Source organism: Xiphophorus maculatus, chromosome 14 (genome assembly GCF_002775205.1).
Source record: "Xiphophorus maculatus strain JP 163 A chromosome 14, X_maculatus-5.0-male, whole genome shotgun sequence".
NCBI classification, from domain to species: domain Eukaryota; kingdom Metazoa; phylum Chordata; class Actinopteri; order Cyprinodontiformes; family Poeciliidae; genus Xiphophorus; species Xiphophorus maculatus.
In genome coordinates this window covers 10,047,250-10,068,712 of record NC_036456.1, presented here as the reverse complement: position 1 = coordinate 10,068,712, position 21,463 = coordinate 10,047,250, and the positions used below count along the sequence as shown (strand labels likewise).

Below are 21,463 nucleotides of genomic sequence, written 5' to 3'. Positions count from 1 at the left end.
TGCTATATCAGACATGCACCAAATTACTACGGGGCAGTTGCAGGGGCAGTTGCAGGGCGACAATGGCAGAATGCTGATGACAACGTTCTAATTAAACGGAAGAACATTCATACAAACTGACTTACAAATTAATTAAACATACTTTATACAGCTGTAAAGTACGACAAATTGGAAAATACCTAACCTCTGTCTCTCTTTTGTTGTTAAAATGGTACAAGCGCATCCTTTTATATATATATTTTTGCTCCTATCTCCAGAGTCAAATTTGTCAGGCACAGTTTACTTCTATGACATTTTTTCAATGGTTACTTTAAAACTCCTCGATATGCTGCGACACATGTATTGAATGTGCAAGTTGAACGTATATGACGGTGAAACGAAAGGTTTTCCAGCCGTTTCAAGGGAAGCCCGTCCCTGCAAGTCAAGGCGCGGGTAAAAATGAGCTCCCGCGCCGCCAGTAGAGGATTTACATGCTGAGCTCCTCCCTGAAAACAGCTACAGCCTCTTTAGAGAGGTCGGCTTTCCGCTATGTCGCGTTGACGCTGTAACTCAGGTATTTTCTAAACAAATACAGACAATTTGTTGTGGCTAGCAGGCTGCCTCGGGTTTCGCTGTACCTTATCCTCAAAGCAAATGGATGTTTCCAGCTAATACTTGTTGACTAAGGAGGTAAAAAATTGCTGGCAGTAATTTGTCAAATGTAGACGTGTTGCAATTCTAGAGATGCTTGCTGAGAAATAATCCCTCCATAAGGCTTTCTGTATACATTAATTCGTGTTTTGTCGTTAAACGTGTCGTTTTACTCTGTTTATCGTGCTGCAGGAGCTCATGCTAATCAACAGAAGGTTCTTCAGCACTTCCTGAAGAAGGGGCAAATCCACACTGGAAAGCCCACTGAGATGCTCCCACTGCTGTAGCAGAAATATGGCACCAGAGCCTCCACCCTGAAGAACAAACTATTTCCTGCTCATATATCAAGAGTCCATCAGGTCGCCCCCTTTGACTCATCCAATCCAGTGTATTAGTTCCAGTGGAGAGATACCTGTAACACCTTATACCTCTGTGGTGAAAACCCTCACTGAGCTTGTTCAGTTTACTAAAGGTGGTGGCCGCTCTCTGTGTATAAATCCCATTCACCACGTTTTTCCAGCTCCTTTAGGTGAAAAGTTGTGCAGATATGACCTCGGAGTGGGGCGAGAAGTCCACAGCGGACCTCATGAGCAGATGCGTCTCTAAGGAAATGGGACAAGGGGTGCCCAAAGAGGGGTGGCGGATCTGTCTGGCGCACGAATTCAAGGAGAAGAGGAAGCCCTTTCAGGCCAAAGATGTCTCGCTGTCCAATGTTATGGATCACATCGGCCTGGGAATCAGGTAAGACACAGAGATCATTTAAAATACAAAAACAAAACATGTTAAACCAGTGTTCAGAAGCTCTTCTAATAAGATGCCTACACAGTCTTGGTATAAAACTAGCAGCAATCCTTGCCATTTTGGTGTTTTCCTTTGTAATGGAGCACCAGTGACATTTGCTCGGAAGAAATATTTCCAACTACGGAATCTAGGTCAGCTACAAGTCCAAAGATCATAGTGTTTAGTTGTTCTCTAAGTAAATGCAAAGCCTCTCCTGCAGTAAAGGATCCTAACAATGTCATTTTAAAGTTACTTTCTGGATGTTGCATTTTGGTCCTGTTGAAAGAGAAGCTTTGGAGTCCTTGTATGATCCTTATATATCAAGATACAAGAAACAGCAGTGGTCTCTTATTTCTTTAAGGAGACAGATCAACACAAAGCAATGCAAGTGAAAGGAAAATAAGTTATGCTTAATTTTCTAAAAATGTTTGGAGTGCACTTATGTACAATCCCAACCCCCTCTTCTACTCAGATATCCTTAAATATAAGCCAGTGCAAATATTTGCCTTCAGACGTCACCTAATTAGTAAATAATGTGTATTTCATAGAACATCCATTAGTGAACAAACGGTATTTTAAGTTCTGATGATATGTGAAAAAGGTTCCGTGGGTATAAATAGATTTTCAGGGCGCTGCATAGATAAAAATACCCCAGTATGAATGCTCTCGATCGTCCAAAGTAAGCATATTCAGCAGCTTTCGAGCAGCCCACCATGCAGCCTTTACTTGCTCCAATCAAATGTATGCTGAACATGTGACTCGAGCAAAGCTTCATGTTTTCATCAGCCATCTTCTCTACAAAATATGTCAGCGTTGTGCTTACAAACGTAATATGATGTACCGCTCCCTTACTTTGGGAGCGAACACAATGAAGTTGTTTCAGTTCTTTATTTGTGCTTCGCTGAGATCCTACGAGTTCCCTAAAAACCAGTTCATACGGTCACTTCGGACCACATAGAAAGCGTACAGTGATGCTTGAAGACTTCATACAGGGTGTGCCTCAGTCGGCCCTGTTGCCATGGCAGCTTTTGTTAATTATTGCAAAGATTTATGGCATCATAACTGGTGCGCTGAATAAACTTTGCTCAGAGAGCACACCGCCTCCAGCTCAGTGTTTCAGAATATCTAGACTTGCAGTCAATACTGTTGATTTTTTTTTACAGATATGGTTACTGGGAGTTTTCAGCAAGCTGGCAGCCAAAGCAAAGCTCACCTGGGTTGGGTCTAAGGTTGGCACCGTGTTCACATATCTGGACTGGGTCGAGGACCATTGTTTGCATTTCAGCTGGGCCGCAAACAGCAGTGTCCTGACAATAGTCTGAGCCCGCAGTGGCTTCAAATGACACGCTTCGGTCGACTCCATTCATCTCGGCCTCAGTACAGCCTGAGCTTTCTTTATGCGACGGTATTGTTCACAGCTGGTTGCTGATGTCAGACCTTCATTGTCAGCAGATTTGCCAAGCCTGGCTGAAGTGTTCATATTTGTTGAACTCATTGAGAATTTTATCTTGAGTCGAAATGATGAGCATTTCTGTTCAGCCCCTCTTGTTTGATGCCCTAAAGTAAAATTCTGCAGAACAATTTGTCTTGAAAAGTTATGTAATCAGTGACCAGAAGCCACTTTTGTGTTATGTAATTTCAGTATAATTTCAGCTATTCTGTGAGGAACTTAGAGGCCTTAAAACAGACGTAAGCCTGTAGTAAAACTTGAAAGTTTATGTTCAGGTAGTTTCCTCCTTTCAATCGGACAGATGATGAGATGTTTTGTAAAAAAAAAAGAGGTCAAAAACAATCAGTCTTTAGATGTGCAAAGCTGTAAAAGACATACCCTACGGCAAGAAGAGATGTGTTGTAAAAGTGTAATAAAGCTGCTAATCCTTTGTTGATCTTTCAGAACAAAACACAAATGGGGAATTGTGTCGGCTGAAAAATGTAGGTTAGATGGATTGTGGGCTGTTAGTTCGGCACATCAGCAGTGCTGAGCGTATTTCCTGTATTAGAAAACCCCACTGTACAACAACAGACACAGCCTTATGCTGCTTTTCTTTTTTTTTTTGCATATTAACAGAAAATCCGTCGCGTTTCCATTCGGAGCTCGGAGCATAAACAGATTATTGACTCCGCTCCGGGCACTGCAAGCAGCTTGAACGGGTTTGTTACATTGCCTAATTAATATTTGACTGGGCAACCCCGCGTCACGCCTAGACACACACGTTTGCGAGCACACTATTAACAGCACTCAGATGAAGTAGACCTGAGACTGTGAGTGTGCTGACCTCGTTTTACAAGTCCATCCTTTGTGTAGTTGCACAATTCCCTCTATTTTCTCTCTCTCTCCCTGTGTGTGTGTTTGTGTCCTGCTTTGGCTGAGAGTGCTAAAGGCCTGGAAACTCCTGTAGCTGCAGAGAGCTGAGAAACAAGAACAAGCTGGGAGAAAATGTGTTTGTTTATTACCAGTTTGGGGCTTTTAAAAGTAAAATATACTGCTTTTGTTTAAACTACTCATGTTATTCACTTTTTTTATATTTCGACATGTTAAGGTAGAAAAATTGTCAATTTAAGGAGGAGGCTTTCTGTGGAGGGGTACGAATACTCGTCTGGAACAGTCAGAGCAGGGTAACCGGTCAGGCTCTGCCGTGGAGATGTTATCTCATGCAGCTGCAGTTATCTCTTTGCACTGGAAGACGGCGAGGTCATATAGCTGAGATAACACACAGCTGAGCCATAAACACTTATGTTTATGTGGAACACACACATCTAGACGCATCAAATTTGACTCTTTAACTTAAGATTCGTCTATTAGAGGTGTGTGAGAAACACATTATTAAGAATAATGTCGAGATAATCAGAATTGACATGCAGTGTGTCAACGATGTGACTATGTAGGACAGCTAAACTAACTATATTAGAAACAATTTCTTCCTGGAGGCGTGGCCTCGGTTGAAGTTTGAAACTTTAAACGTTTGGCTGTGACGTATGTAATGCGCCAGCTTGATGCTATGAAGCTTGCCTGAAATTGCCTGCCCTGTAAACAAACGTCCTTCACTGCAAAGAGAGACGGTGCAAATGTTAATGTCAATTCAGTATCTGGAAGCGTGGCTAACACGGACTAAACGGCTTTATTCACTTCCTTCACTGCTTTCGCTAAAACTACTGACAGATTACAATCCTAAAACAGCAACAAAAATCATCATAATGGTTCACAACTTCACCTTCTGCTCATTGGTAGACCCGGTTGAAATTCCACCGGAGGAATCCACGTATATGGGAGAAACCTAAGACAGAGCTGTGAAGGGAGATGAGAATCGAGCTGAATTGTGTAGTAAGGCATTGATCATCTTATGGACCAACCCGCTGTTGTAATCTTGTTGACATGTCATAAAATTGTATAAAATGTTTAATTCATTGCCTTTCTTTCCCGGCATTGCGCCTCCTCATTCTTCTAATAAATCGGCCAAAGAAGAATCAATTGACTCATCTTCCTCGCTTAAAGTGAAAGTGCAAAGTTTTCACAACTTAACTTTCCTCTGCATGTTTTCCAGGTATCTCAAATGGTGGTACAAGAAGACTCAAGTGGAGAAGAAGGCTCCATTCATCGATATGTTTCGAGCTCTGCCTCTACGGCAAATATATGGTTAGTTTGATTCAGTTATAGAGAAGAATAGTTATTTCTTTTTGGGGGTTTTTATAAGACAACTGCTATAGCAGATCACAAAGAAATGCTTTGCCTTCAGTAGAGGTGAGTGCAATAATAAAGGGAACAGTGTCTCTGATGAAGGCAGTATTGGTCTGGGAAAGAAAAAAAAATGTAACAGTTCATGTTGGACTTTAAGGATTAAAATTCAATAAACACGTCTTTTATTGCAGTAGCTTAATCTCTAAATCTACACTGACTTTAAGTAGGTTTATTCAGTGGTTAAGGGTTATTTGTTTTATCAAAATAAAAGGTGCCACAATTGTTGTTATTCCTAACAAATCACAGGAGACAAATGTAAATCTACGTTTCTGTTGGCACAACACAGAGGTAAATTTCTTTGATGCACTCTCCAAAAGCAGAAAGACGATATATCTCACCATTTAATAAGTGTCAGTGTGCTTGGTTTAGGACATGGTTACTGGCCTAAATTTGTGAGGATGGTTAAGGAAATACAAAAATGTATTCAGAGCTCAATGTTGGAGAACTGCAGCGTAGAGTGGATAACTACTATTTATCCAAAACCTTTTGGAAACATATTCACCAGGGTTGCCAATAATAGTAGGAGGTCAATAAATCATTAGACAAAACTCGCTGGATTTGTTTTAGGCTCGACTGGAATTACTTTTTAGTTATTCTGCAGAGCTGGACTAAGCTTATGTAAATCTTCATGTTTTCATAGAGTTGGGATTAGCCAGGAGTGAGCTCATCCATTCATCCTTTCTTTGACATCACTCTCCTCTTTCTGCTGGCACGTTCAGGTGCTCCTCTCGGCGGTATCGGAGGCGGCACCATTACAAGAGGTTGGAGGGGGGAGTTCTGCAGATGGCAACTAAACCCTGGGATGTACCACTACAAAACCGTCATAGCCAACCAGGTACCTCATAACCCAAAAGTCTTTTATTAGAGTTTGCTTTGTCATTATGATGGGGCATCTGACTGGGAATGCAAGGAAAATGGGCCTTCTTTTGCTTTTGTAGTAGACTAGAATAAACACAGGACGACATGGTTTTTATGGAATAATAACAGTACAACAGTACAAGAAGCTCACACTCTGACGTAACAACAGACATGTTGCCCAACCTTGCCATCTTTACTTGTATAATGGCTAATAAGAGTGATGGGCAGGGCTTGTGTAGCTTCCCACCATGACTGTTGGTGTTTATTAAGGCTGGAAATATTTCTCAACAGCTCAGTTTGACTTTCTTGTGAGTAAGGGAAAAGTGTGACAGCTTTCTTTCAGTCTTACCAGGAGTGAGCAGCAACCAGCCGGTGAGACACAGTGCACACTTTAGGCAGCCCACCCATACCAGGCGTGGGCTGCGTTCAGAAACGCCAAAGTCTACTCACAGTGTCACACTTTCAGTGAGACACTGTGAGTAGATTTATTTATTTTTTCCCAGCTGTGTTGAGCATAGAGTCACTCCCTGTTTTCATGGAGTCCGCTTGCCAAATGAAGGCTGCTAGACCTTTACAAATTCACATGTTTAGATAAACTTCCAGTTGTTGGTTGTAGAAACTAAAGGAATGCCACTAATCATCTTATGTAACACTGTAACACACTGAGGTAGCTAGTGGCAGCTATCTTGGCAGATAGACTGATAATATTTCTTCTAATATCATTATACTTGAGCTACACTGTGAACAACAGAGCGATAAAAATGTTCATATTGTTCCCTGTGGTGTACTGGTCAGATCTTTGCTGGAAAGCCAACCAATGATGCACATCGATGTTTGCAGTGGTGAATTGTCCTGCAGAAAAATTCTAAACATTTACATAAAATAGTTTGCTAAATTCCTTGTAGAAGGAAAATCTTGATCAGAACTTTGTATTGACAAGTAAAAGGCTGTTCAGTGCGTCTGTGTGTTATATCTTTAGATCCGTTCAGACTGTGTAAAAAAAAGATTTGTTGTTTAGTTAAAGTGCAATGAATCTAGACTAATTTGTAAATGCAGTCACTGAGTCAGGTTTAATTTATTGTAAATTTGTTGCACACAGTTATTTAATGAGATGCCATCTTTATAGGCACAGTAATTATGGACTGAAAAACTTTTTCTAGGAATTTCCTAGATTCAGTTTTCAGGTAAGGGTGAGAAAAACTTGCTTCTTTCCCAATCACTATTGTTGGTATTTAAGAATCCGCTGGAGGCAGACTTGACTTCAGAAGTGTGTCTGTAAAGCTGATCATTACATCTTACTCGTCAGCATAGTTGAGCATCTTCTTCTCCTGTTGCAGTTCACTGTGTGTTTGCGCCGCGGAGGACAAACGGTTTACCAGCAGGTTCTGTCCGTGGAGCGTCCGCCCACGCTGCAAGGCTGGAACTGGGGCTACTGCGGAGAGTACGCCTTCTATCACGCCTTGTACCCCCGCGCTTGGACCGTGTACCAGCTGCCGGGTCAGAACGTCACCCTCACCTGTCGGCAGATATCCCCCGTCATCCCTCATGACTACCAGGTCGGTGACGTTTCTCTGACTGCACTCTCAGCCATAAAAATGCGTCTTTTACACAAATTCTGACAAGATCTTTCTGGGAATATAAAGTTGTGTAATAATTCCCTCAGTTGTTGATGCCCCCACTGTTAATACTGTATGTTCTTCTTTACTCAGTGGGAAAGCACTTAGTCTTCTCATATTAACAATTTACTATTATACAAGGTTGGCACACATATTGAGAGATTCCCCTTTGGTCAGACATTTTGGATCGATTTCCTGTTTTAGACGCAATTACAACATGAAGTCCACCAGATTATCGTGGTATTTTAAAGATATCATAAAGCCGTGAACCATATAAAGGCTCCCAGAGCCTCTGGAAGAGAAAAAGGCTCCAATGAGTTGGCGTGAGAGATAATTGAAACATTTAAGACCGAGGATGTAAGCAAGTTCAGACAAGCAGCACATTTCTCACGGTCATTTCTTTACTTATGAAATTCAATGGCCATCTGCCTCACTTGGAGTTCTTTTGTTTTTCCCATTTTGAAGAATGGCCATCAGAAATGGCCCTCAACGTAACAGGACGTTAGACTACAGGACACCCATTAAAAGGTTTTCTTTATTTATTCATTTGCAAAAAAAACGAACAGATCCCTGTTAGCATATTTTTTCACGCTAACACATAACTGGGAATTTATTGCAAAAGTTTCAACAAACTTTGTCAAAAATATTAAGTGACTGTCAGCAGTGGTAATTGGCATTATTTTTACTTCTACTGCACTGCTCCGTCAGCCTTAACTTGATGTCAAATTATAGTTTGTGATCGATATAGCCAGTAAAAAAATAAAAAGAAGTCATATTTAGTCCTATTTTCTGTAAGTGCAAATGTCACAAAATTCTGAGGAAATATTTCTAAATAATAAACAAAATCACAAAAACAATAATGAAATTCTGGACTGAATTACTGTGGCTCTGGTTATTTTTGACAAAGCCAGTTTGTACTTAACAGAGGACGTTCTACCCTTCACCTTGAATACATTAGCTCAGATTAAACATTGAAATCCTTTATATCCCTCAGTAACAGCTGAGTTTATTTGAAGGCTTTTAACACATCTTCATCTACGTTGTTGATAAAAAATATTTGGCGCTCTAACAACTTCAGCCCAAACTTGTCATAAATCTCCTCCATGACCTTTACCCTCTGAGGTGAAAATCACTCTGTCAGGTTTATTAATACCATGTCCATGGTATGAGAGCTTACAGAATCTTGATCCGGTTAAAGTGAGAGGCTTTGCCAGACAGTCAACACATCATTTTTATACCCAGAACAAAGAATCATAAACACACGAGACAGTCTGGCTCCTTTTTGCAGCTGTGGAAAACAATAGCTAACCTTGGGTGTGGCGCACAGACAGAAAGAAAAGGAAAAACATAATATAACCATCAGATAAATAAAGTTATAAAATATCAGTCTGAAATTACATTTTCCACCACACCAAAAACAGATTTATAGTTCTAAAGCTTTTTTTGTACACAAGAGTTGTTGTTTTTTTTTTTTCTGTAAGTTTTTTTTTTTTATGTCTGAAGAAACCCGTTGAGTATCGTTGCTTCTCCTCAGGACTCGAGTCTCCCAGCGGCAGTATTTGTGTGGGACATAGAGAACAAGAATGACTACGCTCTGGATGTCTCCATCATGTTTACAATGGTCAACGGGTCGGGACACAAGGACGACAAGAGCGGCGGCCACTGGAATGAGCCGTTCCACCTGGAGAAGGACGGGGAGGCGGTGTCCGGAGTCCTGCTGCACCACTGCACCGCAGCGAACCCCTACACCCTGTGCATCGCAGCGCGAGAGCAGGTTCACGTCATTTATGTTGTCAGAAGCGAGAAATAAATTAATCGCACAATGAATTAAAACGAGCTCAATAATTTCCATTTGCATGATTTATTGTTTTCATCCTTTCTTTCTCTTTTTTCCTACCAAATCCTGGATGACAAAAGTCTTCATTCTGGTGCTTTGGTCTCATCTAGCCCTTTTTATGAAGGATAATTTTGTTTGCAGAAACTTCATAATTCATTTAATTCGCTGTTTCTGGTATTCTGTTTAATTACTTTCGATATTTAAAATGTCTTCCAGTTCCAGTGATCTTTGAGAATGTGTTGTTGCATTATTATGCCCTTACCATTACATTAGTTGAAAATGGTCTTAAAACAACAATATTCTCATTTACCCCTATAATCTCTGAGACAATTTAACGTCCAGAAAAATGTATCGTCACAGGTGTATTTTGATAAAAGTAACTGCACCATGGCTAGTCAGCATCTTTATAGTTTTTCTACTAAATATCCATTTCTAAGAGATTAAACTGTGGGTTTTTAACTTCAAAAGGCTGACAGGGAGGTGAGCCATCAGACGGCCTTCAGTCCAAAAGGAACCTGCAGCGGTTTGTGGAGCGACTTGATCACTGACGGACGACTGGACTCCCCCACAGGTTAATCTACTAGCTGATCATCTGAAACATGTAAATGGGAACCAAACCAAACTACAGTATTTTTAATGCAGAAAAAACTGAGAATTAAAAAAAAAAGGCAGTTTTCATGTGAAAACTGCCCAGAACAACTATGTGACATTTAATCACCCCCTAAACGTACCTAGGTGAACATCAGCCGATATGTAACGCCAAGATTATACATTCAATTTCAACCATTCATATTTTACAGACTATAATAAGCAAATCTCACTTTTATATTCTTTTATCTACTTTTCTATTTAAATTCAAAATCAATTCTTTATTATTAGATGAGATGAGAGACGGTGTTTGGATTGTTCTTTGGACAGATGAGACCAAAGCCAAGATTGCCGCCACTCTTGTCACAGCCACAGCTGGAATGACTTCTTACCAAGCATGGAGGAGTTATGATTTGGGCACATTGCAATCTTTGATTCAACCAGAAACTCCTCTCTGCACCAAAGCAGTTATCGTTTCCAAAAGTGCTTCAACAAGTCATGGAAACACAGGGAGTGATTAATCTGATAAAGAAAAGTTATTTTGTACGCTTGAAATTAAGTCATTTTAGAACCTCATAAAGAACAGATCTTTTTTTTTTATTATGCTGTGATGCAAAAATACCTTGAATTGAAAGAGTCTTTTAAATTTTTTAAATACGCCCAATAGAGATAGATTCAATATTACGGTTGTAATTTCTTCTGACCCAAATCTGGATATATGAAGGTATCAAAGGTCAGATGATCATCTTCATCTCAATGAAAGGAGCTGAATTAGACAGAGATGCTGTTTATTGTCTGATTCACCTTCATCACTTGTTGATCTGTGCAGGGTCCAGCCCACCAACCCAGAAGGGAGAGAAGGTAGCAGCTGCGTTGGCGGTGAGCTGCTCGGTGCCGGCTCATAAGCTCAACAGCCTGGAGTTCTGCCTGGCCTGGGACATGCCCAGAATCACCTTCGGGTCCAGGGAGAGGGAACACGTCAGGTGATTCTTACATTCAGGGATCTAAAATTGTGGTTGTAAGGAAACATAATAATTTCCATCACCAGGATTTAACATTTAGTCTTCTTAAATTAGTTTGACTTTTTTTTTTATCCTTTTAAGATATACAGTTGTAAGAACTCGATACTTGCTGAAACATGTAATACTGCACTTATTTTACCTATTTACTTGGTTTGGCTGTTGAGCTTCAACGTCACATGCGCAAAGCAGACCTCCTCCCTTGTTTGCTTTGCCGTCGTTCTCAGGTTACAGTGCAAGAAGAGCCCACTAGTCCTGCCTTAATTTGCATATTCATGGTTTAGATCAGGGTGGTATTTCTCATTACTTATTCACCTCACATCCCACCAGAGCCAGTCACTTTTCTTTTAAGCGCAATACATGAAGAAAATGGCAAAAAAAAAAAAAAAAACAAGCATTTTTTTGAGAAATAATAGAAATAATCTCTAACCCTGACTTATGTTGGACTTCTTTATTAAACAAAGTGTTTTTGTTTTGTTTTTTTCTACAGGAGATATGCTCGTTACTTTGGGGATAAAGGGGATGCATCTCCGTCCCTCAGCCATTACGCACTGACACACTACAAACAATGGGAGAAATCCATTGAGGAGTGGCAGAGACCCATATTACGGGACAGGTACTTTAGTTTCAGAAGATCAAATTAAAATACTGAAAAGTTAAATTAGCTCAACACTTCAGTGAAAAAGGCAAAACTTTTATATTTTGTATAAGTGACATATTTCAAGTTTATTTCTGTTCACCACCACCGAAAGATGACAAATGGATGGATTTTTCTTTTTTTGATAAGAAAAACCAATAGCGAAAACCAGCTGACGAAAACCAATAGTTCAGTTTCTTAGTAAATTAGATCATAAAAAAACCAAAGGAAAAAATACTTTTAATACAGAAATGTGTTGTTAAGCCTTGTTCACCTTTCTTTTTATCAAACTTTTTCCTTGCTCTCAACTTTTCTATAAAATCTGTGGTTACATGAGTATGTGAAAAAACTTTTTTTCTTTTTTATTTTATTTTCTTTTTTTTAGAAATGACCTTTTGTGGCTTTTTACCCATTTGATGGAAGGTGTCAGCGACTGCTTGCTGGATAATCTGTCCCATGATTATGAAGGTCCAAACATGATCGGTACTTAACGGAAATTAGATTTTTGTCAATCTGATGTACCATTCAGAAGATTAGTTATGGGTTTTCATTAGCTGCACCCCACGATTATCAAAATAAACAGAAAAATACTTGAAATGTATCATTGTGTGAATAATAGATCTACAAATTTTGTATTTTAAACTGAAAGAAAAAAGAAATGGTAAAGCCAAGGCATTTACGTTTTCTGTCTTTTTTTTTTTTTGCTGGCTGCTGTTTTGTGATCTTGCATAAGAACCTTCTGTTTTTTTTTTTGTTTGTTTGCGAATTACGTTTCTTCCATGTGTCCCAGTTCTCTTCCGCCTTGGTACAAGTCCGCTCTGTTTAACGAGCTGTACTTCGTGGCGGACGGAGGAACCGTGTGGACGGAGCTTTCGGAGGACGCTGACGTCAGCGGCGGTGTGCGCAGTGAGGACGGCGGTCTGCCAGCTCAGCCTGCTCTCGTCAAGGAGTACGGCCGATTTGCTTACCTAGAAGGTAGGCAAAAGGAGAATCATTAGTTGGTTAAAATGCACACATATTCACTGTTTTGTTGTTTTATTTTAAATCGGATAGAACATTCAGACAACAGCGATGACTTTCAGATTGAATAAAATGTTGCCCTGTTTTCCAGGTCAAGAATACAGAATGTATAACACGTACGACGTGCACTTCTACGCCTCCTTCGCACTTATCATGCTGTGGCCCAAGCTAGCCTTGAGTGTGCAATATGATATTGGTGAGCGAAATCTTAGTGCCTTTTCTGTAACCCGACTGTTCATCAACGATCCCTGCTAGACCAGTTTTACGCCATCAATCTCCACCGATCGTGAAAGCGTGCTCCATCTTTTAACCTATCAATCTGCCCTCAGCTGGCACCGTGGTTCAGCAGGATCCAACAGAGAGGCTGCATCTGATGAACGGCCGTTACTCTCCTGTCAAGACAAAAAACGTGGTGCCTCATGACATAGGAGACCCAGGTAGGGGAGAGACCATCCAGATAATAACCTCACTGTGAGAGCATCCCAGTGGATTACTGCTGTTGTTTACGACTAAATTACGGAATTAAACCTGACTGATGCCTTGGTCTTTACAACTAGCTGTCTTTATAAGGCTCTTATCTGCTTGACTTTTGTATATATTTTTGATTATGCAACACATTTGTCTTCCAAGATGATGAGCCTTGGCAGAGGTTAAACGCTTACCTCATCCACGACACCGCAGACTGGAAGGACCTGAACCTGAAGTTTGTCCTGCAGGTCTACAGGGACTTTCATCTGACCCAGGACAGTCAGTACCTGCAGGACATGTGGCCCATCTGCCAGGTTTAACTCTCTTTTTTGTGTGTGTGTGTGTGTGTTTTTTAAAAATTATTATTATTCATTGTTTAATCAATGTTTATTTAAAAATGTCCATCCACGTTTTCACTAGTTATGGGCCAGTATCGGATTGTTGCTGTGTAATGACCCTAAAATGTATAAAATATGAAATGAAGCTTCAGTCTATAACATGATCTAGTAGCTTTTAGCAGCCTGCTTATTGGCAGAGAAATCTTTTGTCACTTCTGCAGTTTACCTGCCTTCTCCACAAAAGGACTTCAAACTGTCAGAAGATATAAGGAAACATTTTTCAGGTTTGAAACTGTAACCTTCCAAAAACCTTGATCCGGGTAACTGAACCTGAACAAACCATTCTCCTTCGGCACTTAATGAATAGTTCTGTGAAATGTTTACAGAAGGATGGAAACTTAAAAGGATCTTATGCAAATGGTTGAGTAAAGTTCTCACAAATCAATGTGACAAGCTAACGTACCAAACTGTTAACAGAGTTAAGTAACTAGCACTGTTAACTAGCATTGTTGCTGCACTTACAGCACGACACCTCATGAAGAGGTGAACTTTTGCACCAGGAATCAACATGAATTATTTCACTCAACAATAATCTGTGCTTTAAACTCATCCAACTTCCATTACAAACCATATTATGAGGCTATTTTAACTTACCTGCTTTGGTTCGCTGAGGATTAATGATACATAATGCATCGTTTAGGCTGTGATGGAGTCTGAGTTGAAGTTTGACCAGGACGGAGACGGCCTGATAGAAAACTCGGGATATGCAGATCAGACGTATGATGGCTGGACTGTGACTGGAGCGAGGTGAGGCCCGGGGTCACCTCAAACGGGGTCGGCTGAAGTGAAGCAGTTTTCCTAATAGGTGTTCTGGAGTCCTTACAACTGCAGTTGAGTTACAAGTTTGCCGATGTTTGGTCTCTTTGTGTCCTGCAGTGCGTACTGTGGTGGGATGTGGCTGGCGTCCCTGTGTGTGATGTGTAAAATGGCCAGACTGGTGGACAGTGAAGAGGCTTACCAGCGTTACAAGGACCTCCTGGAGAGAGGCAGTGCAGCCTTTGATAAACTCTTATGGAACGGTACGCTCCAACATTTATCTGTCATGTTGACATGGATTGAGGGTTTCAGATTTGATCGTTGAGGTAGAACATCTTCAGATCTACGGAGTGATGAAGTTAAGCATACTTCAAATTACTAGTTAGCATTAAGTGCAGCTTGTATAATTCTTTTTTCTCCCTTTGATGTTTAGGAAAGTATTACAATTATGACAGCAGCGAGAGGGCACTTTCTAACAGCGTCATGTCTGACCAGTGTGCCGGACACTGGTTCCTCAGAGCATCTGGGCTGGAAGAAGAAGCCTATCAGGTGAGTTAAACATCCTACCAGCCATACTGTTGGTTTTAAATGTGTTTCCACCAATGTATTTTATATGCCTTTTAAGGTATCTCATTAGAAAAGGGTGATGGAAACTGCAAAATTCAAAATTACTTCCTCAAATTTGCAAAAACCTTTGTACTCTCTTAAGGTGTTTTATTGGCATTTCCAAGAAAAAGAGAAGATGGAAACATATTTGCCAAATGAATTCTGACAGAGGACACTTCCATCCAGATGTGATGGTCTTAAATTTTTCAGTACAGATTTCCAGTACGGAAATGTGTGTCTATTTTTATTTGCAAAACAGCTCAAGCTCTGTATGGTTGAGTGGAGAGCATCTGTAAACATCGATTTTTGTGTTTGGCCACCAATTAGATTTAGGTCTGGATCACTGTGCTTTGATTCAGATCATTTCATTGTACAGTAACTCTGGCTGTATCTTTAAGGTCAAAAACCTCAGCACAAGTCTCTTTTACAGCCTCTGGAATTAGCTTCATCCATCATCTCCCTTGAACTCTGAGCAGTTTCCAGGGATATGAATGTTATCCTGGAACATTCATATCCCTGGATATGCAAAGTGGTGCATGACTTTTGTAAAAGTAGCCACACAGCCAATGCTTTCCAATTCGTTTTTATATGAATGTTGCCTTAAAATCTCCTCCTTTTTTCGTTCCAGGCATTTCCCAAAGAAAAGATCCGGCGCGCACTGAAATCTGTCTTTGATTTGAATGTAATGAGCTTCTCTGAAGGCCACATGGGCGCCGTTAACGGCATGCGTCCTGAGGGAGTGCCCGACCGCTCCAGTGTCCAGTCAGATGAGGTCTGGATCGGAGTTGTGTACGGGCTGGCAGCTACTATGATTCATGAGGTGAGTGGAAGTTTTAATGTAGTAGTATTTTTTTGTTTTTGTTTTAAAAGTGGGACACAGTCAGGTTAATTATATCACCGTTATTTTCTTTTCTTCAGGGTCTACTTCAAATGTGAAAGTCTTAGCTGAATTTGTAAAGTGTTTGATAAAGTTTGATGCCTTTGAGGTCAATAAAAAAACAACTGTTTCTCAACACTTTTTCTGATCTTCTTTGAAGACCAGCTGTGAAGTTTCATTTCAGAATGACGTCCCAGAAACCTAAAACGAGTCTCTTTGTGATCATAAGCAGCAAATCAAATAAATCTAACTTTTTCTTTTTCAGTTTAACACACTTTTTTCTTTGCCACACGTCGCATCAAGTCCACTGAATTACGTTTTTTTGCACTGTTTTTATTTCAATTTTAGATCTCACCATAGCTCTATAAGAGATTATGACCATCTTGTAACATACCTTTTGGAGATTATAAAACTTGAATACTAGTTTTAACACTGTAAACAATAATACTTTCACTTGGTAACTTTATTTAAGAAGCTCTCCTTAAGTTATGTGTATTTGATAAACAGGAATTTCTCTCTTCATACCAATAAAGGCAGCAGAGCCTTTACCCCTGATATTCAAGGGTTTATTTTAGGCCCAGTATTGTTTTCATTGTATAAGTTGCCTGTCAACTTGTATATGTAAAAACATTATAATATGAAGTCTTTATTGGGATGGCTAAATTAAATCAACTAATTGATGAATATTTTTAAAGTTCTCCATTTAAGAAATCGCATTGTTCAAAGCTCAGTTTGTTGTTTAATGAGCTTGATTCGGATTTTTAAAAACTGACAAATGTCTTGGTTTTGTTACCAAAACTACAGTTTTTCAGTTAGACCTCCTAGCCAAAGTAAAACCATGTTCTTCCAGTTTTATGACAGGGAAAATAAAGTGAAACACGGCGGTGGCAGGATCATGCTTTTCTTTACGAGGGACAGGGGTGGCTGTTGAGTTTATGGGGAAGATAACTGGAGCTAAATATAGAACAATATTACCAAATAATATTTGTTTTTGTCACATTTTTAACAAGATAATTCAGTACAACTTTGTGGTAGTGTTTAGGCAACATGGACATGAATGTTTTTTGATTTTCTTTTGTTCCTCAGGGTATGTTGGAGGAAGGTATGCGGACTGCAGAGGGTTGCTACCGAACAGTATGGGAGCGGCTGGGAATGGCCTTCCAGACTCCTGAAGCTTACTGCGAGAGGAGCATCTACCGCTCTCTGGCCTACATGAGGCCTCTTAGTGTTTGGGCCATGCAGCTCGCTCTGGACAGGTCCCAGAGGGACAACACTGTTCGAGCTAAAACCGGAGACACCGACGAGATCGAAACCTGATGTATTACCTACAATAGAAACACAAAACGGCGATTCTCAACAAAATTAACTGGGAATCCCTTTCTCTTTAGCTTGATTGGTTCAATGGTTCATTGTCTAAATCAGACACTGTTGTAATTAAACAATCGTATGTTAAAGGACTTTTCTGATGGCACTGCAAGTTGTCTTACACTTTGTGTGGTCGGGCATTTCCAAAACCAAGTCTCCATGTAATGCAAGTTAACAATGCCATCTTTTGTTTCAGCAACATGTTGTCACATTGTGCACATATACATATGCAAGCACTACATTAGATAATATGCCAATAGTATTTGCACATTTGCAACATGTCTGTATGTATTGTCAACTTTTGTTCTTACTCCAGTCCAGTTAAAATGCTGTTAAGCAGTGAAATGTGTGACGAGTGGTATTTAAATGTATGGAAAACAATATTACCTTTTATTAATTATTAAATAGAATTGAGTGCCTTTGAGCACTACATATGTGTATACTGTTTAAGCATTCAGTATACATACAGTATGTTGCAGCAACTTGTTGTTTTTTTTCTAAATGATAGTCATGACAATCACTAAGAATAAAGGACTGAAATTTAACACGTTTTTTTTTATTTTTATGAATTTATACATGCAAGTACCAGGCAACAAGGTGGTTTGAGCTGCTAACTTTCTCAGATATTTAATCCTTTAAACATAGCAATCTTAAGTTATGTTACATTATTATACTGGCCATAAACTGAACTTTGTCAGATATGCACATCCTGCAACAGCAGTAAGATATACAGATGCTGGAGGAAAGTCCAAATCATCCTGCCTTTAGGGATGGAGAAAAGGAAGATTAGGGGACAAACAAAGTGATTTCACAGTTCTGAGTTCAATCCCAGGCGTAGAAATACTATGCTGCAATAGAACATTTCCTGAACGATAATTGAGGGAAATGATTTGTCAGTTCTTTCAAAAACATTTTTAAATGGATTTTGAAAATAAAAAGTCAACTTTAAATTACATATATGTAAGTTGAAAATACTGCATTCCTTTTTCCTGACAAAAAAAAAACCAACTTCCCTTTTAAAAATTGACAGAATAAAATGTTTGTATTGCAGTGATGTGTTCAAATCAATAAATTATATCATTATCATATCTAACGCTTATATTTATTATTCATAGCGTAGTCTTAGCTCAATGTATACAATTTTCTGGAAAGTTGGGAATTTTCCTAACCCAAGATTGCGAAATAAAATGATCCAAGCGCCTAAACTAATGCCATATATGGAAGTCGCGGTGAACACACTTGGCTCATTACCGAGGCAGGTAGATCAGACAGCGCCTGAATTAAACGACACGTAGAATGCTTCTTTACCACTGATATCATGGTAGAGGTATGTTGTCATGGTTTAGCTTGCTTAGTAACGAACTAGTGTTGGCCTCTTTTTTTTCCTCAGCATTTAAACAGTGAAAGAAAACATATTTACTAATTTACTCATACATTTGACTTTCCTCTGTACCTTTCATTGACAGCAGTCCTAACTACTGGAAGGCCTTAACAGTTGGGACTAGGATCGGGTCACCAGCAAGCCATTGTGTTTTCTAATAAGCTAGAAACATTAACAACACCCTGAAGGCGCCCAGCTCAGAGTACATCCCAAACTTCACACCACCAGCAAAATACACCGGTATCAAATCTGTAAAAGAAAAGAAAATACGCAATAAAAATCTATTAACATAATGCGTTTGAGTCAAAAATGTGTGGAATGTTTTAAGGACTGTTTTAGTATCACTGTGTGTTTTTATCCATAGGTGAGCTGTTTGGTGTAGATTACCTGCCAAGTCAGACTGAAAAACCTTTAAAAGGCTCAGAAGAGACTGATGAACTTCTGGAAGATGACGAAGCAAGTGAAGATGACGAAGCAATAGTTACTGGTGGCATGCCTTCCAGGTGATGCAGTCTTCTCTGTCTCCTCCCAGTTTGCTGCTGCCCTTCATTATAGAGTAACAGTAAACTGAAGAATAGTAGAGAAAAACTATCTAATGTTTAACCCAATAATTGTGGCAGCACAAGGGTATACCACTGTTTAAATTTACTATTCCCACAGTAGTTAGAGCGGGACATTAACGGTATCTCCTCTTGCTTCTTGAAGGGGGAAAAAAAGCATTTTATCGCATTTGAAAAATTGCTTTCTAGTTTGAACCTGTTAAAAAAGGAGACATACCAAAGGGGAGCAATTATGTTACACAAGAGTAGCTAACCTGGAATAAACTTGTTCAAATGGCAGTGAAAAGACTTGAGATGTTGTTGAACCTCTTTCTTCCGAGCTTGATGCCATCCTTGTTAATTCCCAAAACATCCTGGAAATACTTTAAGTGGCATAATTGCACACAGCAGATGTGATCTATCTATAATTCATCCATGAGTGGTAAACCTATGAAGTCTGTCCTTTTGTGATAGGGAACCTCCAAGCGTTCAGTCTATCTTGGTGCCTTGCAGCAAATGCCACCCTCTGCTTGTCAAACTCCAGCAGGTTCTGCCACAGAGCAACAATGCAGCTCATCTAGTCAGGCTGGGGTTTCATCACCCTCCACATGTGATTCATCCTTACTTCATCCAACAGAGGAAGCCCCATCAGATCTCTCCCTTTTGGACCCCTTAGCTCCTCCAGCAGCTGTTTAATAAAGATAACAGTGATGTACTCTCTCTATGTCCTCCTACGGCAGAAAGTATTCAACTCCTTCTTTGTTATTTGGCATTGGTTATACCCTTCCTCTGTTCCTGCTGCAGCTGCTTCGCTTTGGCCCTTTGAAGCAGGTCAAGGACCTCTCATCCCACTCAAAAATTCAGGAGGACAGTGCTTGCATGAAAGTAGGACATAGAAGATTCGTATCCGTGGTACAAACAACAGCCAGCCTCTACATGAAATGCCAAATATCCAGAAGGATGTGGATATCTGGCCACTCTCCAAACCTGGCCTGCAGCTTGTTGAGGCCCTCACTCGCACAGCAGCCACAGTCCACATACTACAGCACCTTGGGAGCTTCAGCCTGGCGGTACCACTCCATGAGTCCTGCAGCCATTTTGTCCAGTCCCGGATCCTTGTGGACAGTCAGGACACTGTTCATTGCTCGCAGATGAAACCCACACAGCCGTTCCCTTGCTGTGGCCAGCCAGCTTGTTGATGATCTACAATAGAAAATATGAAATTAATTTATGCAGTTTGTCTTGTCTATAAAAACACAGTGTGGTATGGATTTCATAACATTTCCAATGTACTTTATACAATGAACAGGTAAAAAATAAACAAGTTTTTTGAACCTTTTGAAAAAGTGTCTCATTTTACGACATGCTGTTTGTAGAAACTTAGTTAGGCTAGCAATTGCAAGCAGTACTTCATTTTATCGCATACTTTTTGCCGGGGAAAGAAGACTGCGATGCACAGCAGCCATCAAACATAAGGACTGGCACCCCGCGGTGTATTCGCCATATGCAACAAACACTTTTGTACAAGAGAAGATTAACGTCCATATACTTAATAAGTATGATTGATTTGTGAGATGTAATAAAATATATTGCATTACGTCGAACATTTGTCTAACCCTGGAGAAAATATTCGTGTAGAACCCTCTCACCATGGAACAATGATATAAGGGGAAACACTGTTTATGACAGTGAATTCAGACAAAGTCAGCTATTTGATCAAATCAACAAACATGTCAGGAGGGAGAAGGTATGGTTTCCTCATCTAATTATACAATGCCTCAGTGACGTGCGGTCAGGGGAGGCAGGTGAGGCAGTGCCTCACCAGCCATCATGGAAAGAAAGAAAATATATAATCATAAAGTAATTTAAATTGTTATATTCATCCGGTGGTTTGTACTAAAAAATATTTATTTTTCATGTAGCTTCACCAATTTCGATTTTTATTTGTTCAAAATCGCTGAATTTTCTTATTTTCCCATTCAAATGCTTGGAAGCGATGCCGGTGAGGCAGCAGCGAGCTCTGCCTCACCTTGGATTGCGCAACCCCTGGCTCTGCGCTGGCTGCTAAGCGGAGAGAGCATGTTGCTGTACGGCGTCAATAAAATGGTTTAAACAAATTTAATATGTGAACTTATTTCCAATAATTTAGCTTATGTATATAATGTACAGTGCTTTTTGTCACCAACTGTGTTTGTGTAACGTGTTTCGTGTAATGAGCGATTATAAACGGCAGAGAACAGGTTCGAGGTGAGGCAGGCAGTTCTCTTGCCTCATGGCAGGGGGCGCTCAAGATCCCAGACGTTCGTCTTGTTCACTCCTCAACTGCCGAGTAAGTGACAGCGAGCTAGGCTA

At 40.0% G+C, this 21,463-nt stretch overlaps 1 protein-coding gene across 3 annotated transcripts; it reads left to right on the top strand.

The window, feature by feature from the left end:
* The first annotated feature begins 453 nt into the window (after positions 1-453).
* On the top strand, positions 454-17,736 carry gba2 (glucosylceramidase beta 2). Of its 3 annotated transcripts, XM_023346116.1 has the most exons (19): positions 496-669; positions 823-1,065; positions 1,151-1,371; positions 4,953-5,044; positions 5,866-5,981; positions 7,342-7,560; positions 9,155-9,394; positions 9,926-10,028; positions 10,875-11,028; positions 11,555-11,680; positions 12,492-12,676; positions 12,813-12,917; positions 13,051-13,158; positions 13,352-13,503; positions 14,228-14,334; positions 14,464-14,606; positions 14,777-14,892; positions 15,578-15,769; positions 16,913-17,736. In XM_023346116.1, exons 3-19 carry the CDS (start codon positions 1,178-1,180, stop codon positions 17,141-17,143), a joined length of 2,583 nt encoding a protein of 860 aa, XP_023201884.1. In that variant the 5' UTR covers positions 496-669; positions 823-1,065; positions 1,151-1,177; the 3' UTR covers positions 17,144-17,736. The 3 variants fall into 3 exon arrangements, with proteins under 3 accessions (XP_023201883.1, XP_023201884.1, XP_005807289.1); XM_023346115.1 differs by having other exon boundaries at positions 454-553; positions 823-1,371; XM_005807232.2 differs by having other exon boundaries at positions 823-1,371.
* Positions 17,737-21,463: the final 3,727 nt, after the last annotated feature.

Excerpts from the sequence above, each read along its gene's own strand:
- gba2 (XM_023346115.1), top strand. The coding sequence starts at position 1,178 with ATGACCTCGGAGTGGGGCGAGAAGTCCACAGCGGACCTCATGAGCAGA. Across the intron at positions 11,029-11,554 it reads AGGGAGAGGGAACACGTCAG|GAGATATGCTCGTTACTTTG; the intron begins GTGATTCTTACA and ends TTTTTTCTACAG. Across the intron at positions 14,335-14,463 it reads TGGACTGTGACTGGAGCGAG|TGCGTACTGTGGTGGGATGT; the intron begins GTGAGGCCCGGG and ends TGTGTCCTGCAG.